We start from the raw sequence: 14,405 nt of genomic DNA on the forward strand, positions 1-14,405 counted from the left end.
GAAGGAGGTAGGGAAGAAAGGAGAGAAAGAGAGAAAAAGAGAAACACCAATATGAGAGAGAAACATTGATTGGTTGCTTCCTGCAGGTTGCTTCCTGCACATACTTGGGTTTGGATCCATAACCTGAGTATGTGCCCTGACCAGGAATTGAACCCACCAACTTTTGATGTATAGTATAATACTCTGAGCTACACTGGACAGTGCTGTTTTTGTTTTTTTTAATTCTTTTCCTAAAAATCAATTTTAGAGAAATGAGGGGTTGGGAGTGAGAGAGAGAAGAGAGAAGAGAGAAGAGAGAGAGAAGAGAGAGAGAAGAGAGAGAGAGAGAATTCTGCCTTAGCAATCTTTAAGCTACTTTTCTTCTGTTTGGATATGCTTTGCCCTAGGACATGTGGGAGCCCATATTAGAAACCTTTAAGGACCTTGGTTAACTCATCTTTGTTTCCCCAATATTGGCACATGTGAGTGGCTCACGATACTCGTTTTGATATGAACCAGTGACCTTTGGAATTTATATATCATTATAGCAAAATGAATATTTATTGTTAAAAATATATATTTTATTGATTTTGTACAGAGAAGAAGGGAGAGAGATAGAGAGTTAGAAACATCGATGAGAGAGAGTCATCGATCAGCTGCCTCTTGCATACCCCCTACTGGGGATATGCCCGCAACCAAGGTACATGCCCTTGACTGGAATCGAACCCGGGTCCCTTCAGTCTCCAAGCCGACACTCTATCCATTGAGCCAAACCGGTTTCAGCCAAAATGAAAATTTATTGAAGAACAAGTACAGACTCCCACATGGGGAGGGGGAAAGAGTCCCCAATAACATTAAAATTTAATTGGGAAATAGCATATAATACTCAAGATGGTGAAGGTGATTTTCTGGTTTGTGCCAGTGTTACAAACTTTTTTTGTTGGCATTATTCTGTCCTAACTGTTGATAGAGTATGTGTGGGACAAAGATACAGGGCTCAGAAGGTTCTATAGTATGTACCTAGACTCCATTGTTTCCTTGGGCAGTGGATTGCAGCTACTATTGCGGTTTATAAGTTATCTTTGTGATTCTGGCTTCAATCTCCATTGAAGATTTCTCAGGAGAGGAGAAATGTCCTTGTGTCTGTTTTGGAATAGAGGATGGTGAGGAAGCCAGATGTGAATTTTTTTGCAGGAAGAAGGACATGGTGAACCACTGAGTTTGATTATATCTTTTTCCATATGGAATATCATATTCTGAAAAGATGTTATTTCCAGTCCGTAAGGAGATCAATTTAAGAAATTAGATGTATTAGCACTCTTAAAACACTCTTTGTATAACAACAAAATTCAAAGAACCTGATTTAAAATTGAGCAGAAACAGATTGAAAAATGGTTAGTGATTATCCATCGGTAATCATTAGAGAAATGCCAATCAAAACCACAAGATACTACCCACATCCATTAGTATGTTTCTAATATGAATGAATGAGAGAGAGAGAAAGAGAGAAAGAAAGAGAGAGAGAGAGAGAGAGAGAGAGAGAGAGAGAGGGAGAGAGAGAGAGAGAAGAAGAAATAACAAGTGTTAGTGAGACCATAGGGAAATCGGAACCCCTGTGGCATTGGTGGTGGGAATATAAAATGGTGCAACTACTCTAGAAATGGTATGGCTAGTTCTGAAAAAAATTAAACATAGTGTTTAGCAACTCCACTTCTGAATATATACCCAAAAGAAGTGAAAGTAGAGGTTTGAATAAGTTCATAACAGCATTATTCACAATAGGCAAAAGGTAGAAGTAATCCACTTATTCAAGAGATGAATGGATAAAAAAAATGTTGTATATACATACAATGGAATATTATGCAAAGCATAACCACTTCTAGGAGTTAGTATAATTTTTATGTGCCAAAAACAATTTTTCAAAGTTAGAAATAGCCATTATCTTAAGGAGAGACATTTTGACACATCCTACAACAAAGATGACCCTTGAAGACATTGTTGTAAGTGAAATAAGTCAATCACAAAAAAGATAAATTGATAAAGTTGAAGCAGAGATTGAATACAGGTATTATAAAAATATTTTAAGTGCTGCTCAGAAATCATAGAGCAATAATAAGAATGAAAACACAGAAACAACTTAAAGTGGCTATTTTAATCTTTGAAAAATTTTTTGGCAATCAAAAAATTATATTGACTCCTAGAAATGGTTATGCTTTTCATGATTCTTAACCTAATGGGGATGTGGAAAAAAATTTTTAAGACAGATTTATTTATATACTTACCCATGTCATGTTTCACTACATATCATAAATGTCCACCAGTCCAGTACAATACGCTCATCATCACAGAGACGTGACCGTTTGTCAATGGAAAGGAAACTTCATGCTCAGTAGAAAGGGAAGAATGTTTTCTGTGTGTTTGTGCCTTGCAACCATGCACTTAAAAATGTCCATTAAAATGTACTGCTAACTCCCTATTCTAAAAACAATCTATAATAGAGCAGGAAATATAGGTGAAAAAAGTTGGCCCAGGGTAGTTCTCTGTTAGAATTAGAATAATGATTAGAGCTTAGTTTTTAGGACTTCCCTTTTAATGCCTTTCACAGCATTATTAGTCTTTCTTAAGAGCTTCAAGACATCAGAAAATTGGAGGCTTGTCAGTGATTCATTTTAATCACTATGTGCTTTATAAAAAATGTTAGGAACATTTGTTGAACAATCACAACCATTCATTAGGTATTGTGATTAGCTACTGAATATTTGATACCTTCTGAATTTGTGCTTATGAATGATTTAGAATTTGCTGGAGGAGACAGTACAGACTTATGCACACATACCCTACGAAAAAGAATACCCTCCAAAACAAAGAAATAGGTGATACATAAGAACTTTTTCAAACTGTTTATAATTTGACTAGCGGCCCAATGCATGAAATTTGTGCAAGGGACTCGGCCCTCGCAGCGGCAATGGCTGGCCTTGATCCTCGCAGCCCCAGCTTCGTCTGGAAGGTCGTCCAGCTCTCTGATCTAATTAGCATATTACAATTTTATTATTATATACTAGAGGCCTGATGCACAAAGATTCATGCAAGAATGGGCCTTCCTTCCCCTGGCTGCCGGCATCGCCTTCATTCTGGCTGGAGCCACCTTTCGGCCTTTGTTCCAGCCTAGAGCCAATTTCTGCCTTCGCTCCAACCCAGAGCTGCCTTTTCGCCTTCCCATGCTGCCCAGAGGCCTGGAGCAGCTGAAGCAGTATGGAATGCCTGCATAGTCACCATGGTGACGATGCAAGCGTCCTGCCCCTGGCTGCTCAGTGCCTGTGTATGCAAATTAACCCACCATCATTGTTGGTTTAATTTGCATACTCATTGGTGGGCATCTTTCTCTTTTATTAGTGTAGATAACATGTAAATTTGTTCCACAATAATGAAATGAGCATAATTTGCTCAACTTAATGTACATTTGTCATATGCTATATTCTGCAGAAGATATAGATATAAATTATAAATCTTAAGAATTCCTGTCTTAAGACTTATAATTTTTAAAAAATATATTTTATTGATTTTTTACAGAGAGGAAGGGAGAGGGATAGAGAGCTAGAAACGTCAATGAGAGAGAAACATCGACTAGCTGCCTCCTGCACACGCCCTACCGGGGATGTGCCTGCAACCAAGGTACATGCCCTTGACCGGAATCTACCGGAACCTAGGACCTTTCAGTCCGCAGATCGACGCTCTACCACTGAACCAAACTGGCTTCGGCAAGACATATAATTTTGAGTGTGGTTGAAAGGGTTAATAAGACAGATGTCCACAGGGCTGTCCCATGAGGTAAATTAATAGTGTTCTTAACCAGAGGTATAGCAGTGAGTGCTGCCTTGATCCTAGTACTTGACCCTTGCCCTTGTACCCGCATTGTCACCTACCTCAAATTCTATCAGGAAATGGCTGCTAGAATCATGAAAAGAAATGGAAAAAATTACTATGGGATTTAAGCCTAGCTAGTTGGAGGGACCTCTGAGAAGGTGTTGTCTGCAGTGGGTCTTGAGGTATTGTGATTGAGGAAGGGAATGAAGGCCTACCAATTCGGGAAAGGAAGTCAGAGGAGGGAGAGCAGCCTAACATGTCTGGAGCGCAGAGGGACTGTGAGGAAACAAGCTGGAAGGGTATGGTTGATTGTCAGAACATGTTTATTTGACATGTCTGGATGTAGCATTCAAAATCTTTCCACTTCCAATTTTTGCAAAAGTGTTTCAGCTCTGATCAGGCAATAATGAATCAGTGAGAATGTGTGAAATTTCCCCAAATATTTCAAGCCTTTTCAGTATTATTTGTTCATTTTTCTCCTGTTGACTTTATTCACTTCTCTTTATGCTCTGTTTGCTCCCTTACCTACTTTTTCCAACGGGTATAAAGCTATCAGGATTTAGGTTTTCTCAGCTTACACCACTTTCCTATAATACCAAATATTCATGACACCATCACTAATATCCTTGCCAAAATGGACTTTTCCGAACTTTCTCTGGAGTTCGTGACTGTTCTTTCTCTTTTTGCATTGGCATTTCTCCAGTAGAATATTAGCTTCTAATCTGATTATGTGTGAAGACCATGCTGGTTATAATGATTACAAGGCATATATTAATACATTTGTTAGCCTGGGATTGATTGTGAGTTTTTTCTGGTTAATTTTTCTAATGAATTTGGTTTCTAAACAAGAGGCCATTTAAAAAACTTAATTCATTTGCAATGATATCTGAAGCTTATTTAAATCAGGTCTTTAATGATTGTAAATTATATAAATAAGTATTAATTAGTATATTTGATTAATGAAACACAAGTATATGATTTTACTATTACTTCTGCTCATATGTATTTATAAACAGATTTGATTCCAAAAGGAAGTGGAAAAGGTCAGTTGTGATTTTTAAAAAATTTTGCTTTTCATTAGCTTTACATTTAGCAGGAAAATGTTAAAAGAGCTATGAGTTGCCTATCCAAAGTGTTAGTTTCCTACTTATAGCAGTCAGAAAAGGTGGCCAGACTTGGTGTTTTCCCCTACAGGCTGAATGGCTCTGTGGGAGAAAAATCTTGCTGTAGATTTTGAGTAAACAATAAGTAATATATACTTATATATTTGCTTTTTGAATGTCACTGTTGCACTTGCAGGCATATGCAGGCTTAATGGTCTGTCTGTCTGTTTACTTTCCTCTGGAATGACAGTTTCACAGTATTCCTGGTTGGATTATATTAAAATCTTTAAAGGCTACATTAACTGAAACACATGTCCAATGTTTGGACAGCCAAAATCTGTGCAATCTTTTTAATGGAGTATAACTTAGCAACTCTGCTATTATCACAGATATCTTATTGTTAGAGCTCTATTAAAATATCCTCAATTTGGAGTCCTTATTTAAATTGTTCTGGGATGTGCTGAACAATACTTTTGCACTATTTTAAAATGGATTTTGCCAAGAAAGCAATAGTTTCGTAAGTTAAACAAGAACTTGCTTAATATAGTTTAATTATTTTAAGATATTTTTTAACTAATTAAGTTTTTTTTCCTGTCTACCATATTTTGAGCATTGTGCTAGATATCCTGCCTGGATAACTTGAGGTTCTGGCTATGAGTGATAGCATCTAGGTAGAAGATGAACACTGGGAAACAGTCGTGACGTGGCCCAACCGGGAACCACGGTATCTTTTAGGGTTTTATCAGAACAGGTATTGTGATCTGTCTATTATTGGCGAAATCGAGATTTTGATAGCTCCTCTTGTTATAATATTCTGTGTTGCCCTGGAGAAGGGAGTGATTAACTGAAATAGTGAGAAAGAATGAGATTCCTTGGGACAAATGCAGGACAGACCAGTACTGACTGACTTAGCAGCCCACAGTCTGTTTCACTGCTTGCCGTTTAGAATTGCTTTTTAAAGTTTTCTTGGCACTTTTTCTTGAGGTCCTGTAAGGAACAAAGACCTTTTATTTTGTGGCAGAGGACGTGAAGAACAATTATTTGCCCAATCTTTTATTGGCACAGGTTTCCCTGGTACATCTGTCCCTTCTAACTTATTGGTGCTCCGTTTGCCTAAGGCCAGGGTCCTTGGAGCAGGTTTTAGTGGCATGAAGTTGAAGAAGCAGATACTGGAAAATCCAGGCTTATGTGATCTTTCGTGTCTTTGATAAGTTCAGCTTTCACATTGAAAAGTTGTTTAAACCTTTATAATTTTTTCAAGTTGTGATATATATTTATCTCAAAAGAAAACTTGAAACTTTAAAATTAGTAAAATCAATTTTAAAGTATTATTTATATTTATATCTATAGTTATCATTTTAAAAAACTTAACAGCCACCTCCATTGAAAGGCACAATATTAATTTTTAACTAAGTACACCAAAATGCTAAATTGGACTATAAAAATTTCCTAGCAGTTATATATCATTTGTGCCTCAGGGTATAAAAATTAATTGCTTATTACAGTTGACAGAAATACATAGTTTAATAAAAATATCTTATTTAATCATAGAAAATAGGAAGACTATCACACTCTTCAAACTTGTAGATTTGTAAAATCTCATCATAATATCACCAAAGCTTTCATGATTTCCAAAATAGTAAAAGAGCCATCTTCAGAAATTTTAGTAAATTAAGGTTGTGAAGGATAAAAAGCATATACTAAGTTGAATTTATATTATACCTTACAAAATCATTGAACTGTATTCACAGACTCAACCTTTTAATGATATATGTTAATTATATTTTTAGGGTGTGACTTTGAAATATCAGTGTTACTTCTAAATTTTGGCATTTTTCAGAATTTTGATGTAATTTGTTTTATCTATTTTAATACTTTTCAGATATCAGAGTTGATTTTAAGAAGCAAAAATAAAACTTAGGTACTTTCCAAATTAAATGAAGTGACCAATGTAAAGTGCTGAACTCAAAACCTAGCATATAGCAACTCCTATGATAATCAGTTTATGATTATGATGGTTATTTCTAACTCCTGTCTCCTTGCCACAGTCTCTCACTGGTTTGTATACCTGACAATTTCCATAAACTCACAGTATTATTAATTTTCATTGTGTCTACCTTCTAGCTCTTGATGTTTAAGAAATTTCTGGTATTACTTCTTTAACTGTCAGTACATAACTGTTGCTCCAGAACACACATGTTTACATAACACACACACACATATGTGTTAAAGAACTTCACTTTCTCTAATACCAGTAGCTTATTTCCAAGAGCTTGTGGGTCAAGAGATAAGCTGGATATGATCCTGACCTGCAGCAGATTATACAGATACTGGCATGGCAAGGCTGATTCCCTGTGTTTTTAGTGTATTTATTTGCTGTGGGAGTTTGGGTTCTCTGTATCTTAAACTAGTCCTATAATAACAAGAAAAACATTATATGTTTTTCTGAGGAAATTATGGCTGCACTATAAAATATATTTTTTACTTTCAGCATTAATTCAAGTACATTACTTTTATTTTAGACTATTTATTTTAGACTTACTAAAAATACTTTTAGTAATTAAAAATATCTTTTATATAAAGTAAAAAAACAAAAGTCCCTTCCCTCTAATTCCTTTACTGTCATTTTTTCAGGAGAAATAAGTTTTGATAGTTTGGAATGAATCCTTCCAGACTATTGACACCTGTGGCTCAGTGTATACATGGCTGTTTTTGTTTGTTTGTTTGTTTTTGTTTCCCCACTGTTGTTTTTCACTGGTTGTTTTTCACAAAAATGAAATTGTATTGTTCTGGAATTTGCTCATTTTGTCAAACGTATGGGCATCATTTTATATCCTCAGTCTTTTTCATGTCTGTGTAATACTTGACTATATTGATATATCTTGGTTTATTTAGCCCTCTCCTGTGAAAAAATATTCAAGGTCTCTGCTTGCACATCATGTTGTATGAACTCCATGGTTGAAAGCTTAGTTTCCCAACTACACTGTGCAGGCTATAGGAAGACTAGGTTGCTTACTGGCATTCATTTGATCTTGGATAGACTTCATTTCAGAGTACCAGTTCTGTTATGGAGTTTTCAGGTAACAGTAGCAGTATTATGGAAGTTTCTCATTCTTACCTCTTAGAAATTTAAAATGCATTGCCTAACTCAAGAGGATTTTTTTTTTAGCTGTTCCTTTAGACTAGAGGCCCGGTGCATGAAATTCGTGCATGGAGGCGGGGCGGGGGGGGGTATCTTTCAGACCAGCCTGCGCCCTATCCAATTTGGGACCCCCCCCAACGGATCGGGCCTAAATGGGCAGTCGGACATCCCATTCACAACCCAGGACTGCTGGCTCTCAACTGTTTGCCTGCCCTGTCTGCCTGATCATCCCCTAACCACTCCCCTGCTAGCCTGATTGATGCCTAACTGCTCCCTTGTCAGCCTGGTTGTCCCTAACTGTCCTCCCCTGCAGGCCTGGGTCTCCCCCTTCCCCTCCCCCCCCCCCCCCCAACTGCCTTCCCCTGCAGACCTGGGTTTCACCAAACTGTCCTCCCCTGCAGGCCTGGTCACCCCCAACTTCCCTCCTCTGCCAGCCTGGTCACTCCTAACTGCCCTCCCTTCCTGGCCTAATCATCCACAACTGCCCTCCCCTATCAGCCATCTTGTGGTGGCCATCTTGTGTCCACATGGGGTGGCCATCTTCTGTGTTGGAGTGATGGTCAATTTGCACATTAGTCCTCTATTAGATAGGATACTATTATATTGGCAGTGGTCTGGGCTTTTGATCTATAAAGTATGACAAATCCTTTTTTAAAAATTAAGAATTCTTTAGATCAGAACATCTTTTGGAGAATTTTTTGAGAATACATTTGTTTTCTTTCAATTGTGTAATATTTTTGTTTCTTTATATGTCTAACTGGTGTATTAAAGTTTAATTTGTGATATTTCTGGTGGGGAGGCTGTTGTTGGGGGGTGGAGGGATTGAGCAAAAAAGAAAAAAAAAACTCATGGAAAAAATTTAATTGTGACCATCATAAACAGCAAAATTAATCATAGTTCTAAAAATTCAAACATCAATATTTCACAGTCAGCATTTCATTGGGGTTGGGTATGACATTCATAAAATTTTATGTTCTTTAGTCACTATTTACTTAGTAGATATAATAGTAATTTATTTTTGTTGTGGCTACAGGCTATATCTTAGAGTTTAACATCTGCTCATTTAAACTACTGCATATTTTTAAAATTCTCTACTCCCAATTGCCTAGAATGAAGGAAAAGAATTGATTTATATGCATATTTTTGCTTTGGAGATTTTTTTTCATATTTATAAAATAATAATGTAGAATTTAAGGAAGGTAATACATTATTAGACATGTAGAGGAAGAATTACCAATTCTCTTTGGTAATATGGTAATTGTTTAACATATTTTAAGTAATAACCAGCTGTTGACTTTAATATTTTTTACCTTTCAACAAAGCTGGTATTCTGCTATGATGTCATAGCTATATGCTTTGATTTATTACTGCATAGATTATGTCATGCATACTCTGTGAACAACCATGCTGAGCCAGTATTGAGAATACTCTTTATTATTTGTGACATTTTCTACGTTAAAATAGAATTGAGGTTCTTAACCAGATATTAATGCACATGGTTGAAGAGAGTTGTAAACCTTTTACTTTTGCAGTGATTTCTCCCTTCTAACTCTCAATGAACATTTACTTTGCTACAGAGTTTACATGCCATTTTTGTGTTTTTCTTCTCTCCAAAACAGTATTTCCTAAGGCTATTTGTTTATATGTAAATATACCTCAAAAAGTGTTAAAAATACTTTTATTAATGTAATTTGAAAAATAAAAAAGATTGATATATGAATATGTGAAATACAGTAATTCATTTTATAACAAGAATATTTTATATAATGAAGTGCATTTTTTATGACATACATAGAATTAAAAATCTCTATTTTATAGTAGCATTATAAAATTTTTAGCCCGGTAAAAATCAAATGACTGTCTACTTGAAATAGTTGTGCTGTAACTTATTAGACATAGGATTGAATTACTAATTTTTTATCATTTATTGAAATTAAATAATTCATTTTATTACTTAATCAAAACTGCAGTCATATACTTGACAATATGTATTCTGTTCAACATTAGGTTTTCCTTTTCTTTTTCAGTCTGTGATCAAAACAGGGCGACTGCTAATCAGTCACGAAGCTCCCTTGACGGGCGGCTTTGCATCGGAGATCAGCTCCACAGTTCAGGTACAGTAACTTCTTGGCATTGATTTTAACATTTGTGCAATTGCACATGTCTATTCCAAGAAAAAATCACTTGTCACAATATATAAAAATATGCACTTTTTGGAAGTGCACATTTTTCATTTGACTCCACCTCACTCTTTTAGTAATGGTCTAATTACATCATCTAAAAAAGAAATCTTAAAATAATAAAAGCTGAAAATTTCTTTATAGGAAGAAGAATGTTTCAAATGAGTTTAATAAACTAATGTCACTTATGTTTCTGGGATAACAAAACTTTATATTTGTATGTGACATTTCTTTCTTGATAAAACATAAGCTTATTATGAAATGTGTTGTTATAAAATTGATTTTAGATTCTCCTGCCTTCACCTAACAAAAAATGCACCTGTCAAAATGTAATAATGTAAATTCAATAAATAATTTCAAAACCAATAATTTAATTTATTAAATTAGTAATTTTTGTTGTTATTGGTAATCCTTTAGAAATGGTTTAAAAATGTATGTCTGTTTTTAAAATATTCAGTTAAAATGCTGCATATCAGGGAAACTTCCTAGCTATCTCCATATGGAAAATTTTTATTTAAAAGTTTTATTTCCATTTGTATCACAGATATGAATAAGATGATTTAAATGGGTTTCATTTTTCCTCATTTTTAAAATTAAAAATTATATAACTATATTTTAAATGTAAAATATATGCATTTTAAATTCAGAATATTTTTTGCAGTTTGCAAACATTTTACTTTATGGGTGTTAAGATAATTTGTTGTTAATACATACAAATTGAGAATTTCTTTAAGAATATATGGTTTAATAACTTGGTTGCTAATTAAGATTGTGATATATAAGAAATGATAAGTTTTTATTTTTAATCATTTAACTAATAAATAATGATTTCTACCAATGAAATATCTTTAAATTCTAATTGACAGCACTCTAAATATTTTTAAATTAGATGAAGCCAATATAAACATAAAGTTTAAAGCTAGATCAAAATAATTCATAAGTACATTCAGAAACAAAATATACTGTTATTTTACATGTTATATATAGTCACAAACTTAAGAAAAGAAAATTGAGTGTTTTTTATAGATTTGTTGTTTTCCCATTTATTATATAAATTAAAATTTGAAACATACTGCTTTTCATATAAAACAAGTACCCGGTATTTATTGTACATATTACTAATATAGTAGCATACTGTTCTAACTTTGTAAAAAATGAAGGTTGCAGGGATGAATTATTTCAACACCAAGATGTTATTTCAAGTTAGAGACAAGACTGAAAAAAAGAAACCGGGATTTTCTGATTTCTAGTTAATGCGTAGTCCACTAATCCATTTGAAATGATAGTGATTGTTGCTCATAGAATCTTTATCTGACAGCCTCCTTTTGTTTTGTTATCTGAATGCCATCTTCTTCTAGCTCAAACATTTTATTTGCATTTGAGTATAAAAGGAAAACAAGTAGAACCTGTACAAACTCCTCTTGTGAAGTTACCTTTCTCTGTGCACTTCTTAAATTTGATCTCCATAAATTATTAATAAGCTGCAGTAGGATGAAATGTATTTTTTAAACTGGGAAGGAATTAGAATTAGGAAGAGTATCTCATCTAGTGTTTCTTTGTTTTGAATAATATTTGGACTTGTGTTGGCAGAAAAATGTTTCTGAGGCCCCAAGAACACGTGAATGAATTCCAGTTTGAGGAACACTGTACTGTGAATTAGACACAGTCAGTTTAAGAAGCTGGCACCAACTAGATAATAACACTGAATCAAAATCAGATTGATTCAGTGTTATTGATAGGTGCTAAAAGTTATGAAAGAAATTACCAGAATATAATTATATTTATATCATAATATAAAGACAAAACAAAACAAGACACTTTGTAATACTCTCATACTTCTGAGAATATGCCCTGAGGTCTTCAGGTGTCTGTTGTTAGAGAAATCCTGACAACCTACGTCAACCATGTTTCTTTTATAGTTAAGTGTTTGTCATCTAGAATGCTTGTGATTTATCTGGTTTAAAAGGACAGTGAAAACTCTGGGACTTGGATAGGAATATTAAGTAAATATTGTGTGTATGCATGCGCATTCTTTATTCAAAGTCCCCACCTCCTAGGGGAAGATAGCAGTTTTAGATTCATTATAAAATATTCTGTTTTCTCTTTTAAAATCATTCAACCAAATAACAAGAAAATGAATTAAGACAATATTGTAAAATTGATAGGGGGATCTGCATTTGATATTTTGGGGAATTAGAATTTGATTTATTAATATGCAAATGATTTCAAAAATGATTTTACCTAAGTGTTTAATTCAGATTTTACTTGCACAAATGGGAAGTATGGAGAATGAATTTTAATAATATAATCAACATAGTATCCTCAAAAGTTTGCCTGTTGGCTTTAATGTAGTGATAAAGGAGAAAACAAAAGAAGTAAAGCTAGATACCTTGAGAGATTTTATTCTTTTTTGGTAATAATGATTTTATATACTAATTTAGAGTATTCTGAATAAGAAAAATCTAATTTTCAGTAATTATTTTATGAAACATATTCAATTAAATACAATATACTATATTGAGCATCTTCTTCATCTTATGAAAAGTGAAGCCTGTGTCAAATTACTAGTGTCTAGTATTTAAATGGAAATCACTTAAGTGTGAGGTGCAGTTGCTTTGATGTCTTGGAACGAGTCATTTCTATATTTCTTTTTGCTGTGTATACTTAGCTAGGTTAAAAAGGGTAAAACAGGGTTAAGAAATTGAAAGCCAGTAACAGAGAACTTTTAACTGTTGTCTTGAAAAAGAACTTTGAAATTATGGATGAGAATGATCTATAAATTTGAGCACTATTGATTAAAAGACTAAATTATTCTCCTTGTATCAGCACTTGTAAATTCCACATGAAAATGAGCAAATACAAAATAATATCAATAAATAATATTTTGTGGAAGATACTTGGTACCTCTTTAAAAGCTCAAGACAAATCTTAGAAAGGTGCTCTTAAAATTATACTTTAATGGTTATTAGTTTTTTATCAAAGTATTATTTATACAAATATTTTATCATAGTTTAATAATACAATGATTATTAATAATAAAACTATTTTAAGTGCATTAAAATCTGATAGCATGGTTTTTTGTTTTTCTAGTATTCTAAATTATTACTCATATTAAAAATTTAAAAGTTGGAGGAGAATGCAGCAATATGGGGGTATTCTTTTAATGTTGTAGTTGGTATTTTTAGATAGAAAAATTGTCATGCTATATAAAATTGGATATCAAGTAAAGGGGCTTTTTTGGTAGGTATAGGAAATATTGCTGGCATTACCATTAAGATTATTTTTAGTTATACAGATAAAATATGAAAAGAATGAAAATATATTTATATTTTATTTACATAGTTTTTCAACTTACGGCAGATGTCATTTCCATAATACAAGGAACTCAGTATCAACATCTTAAGTTTTTTCAAGCTTGTTGCCTGTTTTTCATAAAGCCATTTGTTTTATTATTAAAAAAAGTATTATTAACATTCTAAGTTTGAAGGTATATTAAACTCACAAGTGATTAGATTTCTTTATATTGAATATAAAAAATTTTACTTATATTTATCAATAGTTTCTTTATAAAATATATGCTTACAAAAATCAAAGCTAATACATTGAATCTTCGAACTTCTTTACATTCCTACTAGATTTAATTTGAAAGTCAACTGGGAGCAGAATAAGCTGAGGTCTGGTATATTTGGCTCCCCTCAAGGGGAGATTTTTTGGTCGGTCATCCAAAGCTTCACTGTCTCTTCCCACCTAATTTTACATTCCCATCTGTTCTCATTTTGGGGTGAGGGAACTTTTTCCTTTTTCATTTGACACACAAAACTTGGAGATGTGCTTCTTTTAGGGAGTTAAGCATTCCCATTGTGCACCCTGATCTGTGGAAAAGTGCAAAGACAAGAGTTTAGACAATTCACTGACTGCGATATTTAGTTTGAGCAAATATTTCGTTGTTTAGAAAAGTATATAAATTAATTTTATGTGGTGCTTATATTTCTCAGCTTTATGTAACCACAGCTGTAAATAAAAAAACCTTTATTGTGCTAAAGAAGTGTTAATATCATCTATTTTAATATTTCTCCAAATGAATTTATATATTCTAGAACACACTATTAAAAATAGGCATTATTTGTTTAAATGTTG

General features: G+C 33.5%; 1 protein-coding gene across 1 annotated transcript in view; it reads left to right on the forward strand.

The window, feature by feature from the left end:
• The window catches only part of BCKDHB (branched chain keto acid dehydrogenase E1 subunit beta), a 182,648-nt gene that overhangs the window by 110,067 nt on the left and 58,176 nt on the right, over positions 1 to 14,405 (forward strand). Inside the window, exon 9 of the mRNA XM_084889141.1 lies at positions 10,116 to 10,202. Within this exon, the coding sequence (XP_084745267.1) occupies positions 10,116 to 10,202 (87 nt within the window). The remainder of the gene's footprint in view (positions 1 to 10,115; positions 10,203 to 14,405) is intronic.

This window comes from Pipistrellus hanaki (genome assembly GCF_964339955.1).
Source record: "Pipistrellus hanaki genome assembly, chromosome: 7".
Taxonomy (NCBI): Eukaryota; Metazoa; Chordata; class Mammalia; order Chiroptera; family Vespertilionidae; genus Pipistrellus; species Pipistrellus hanaki.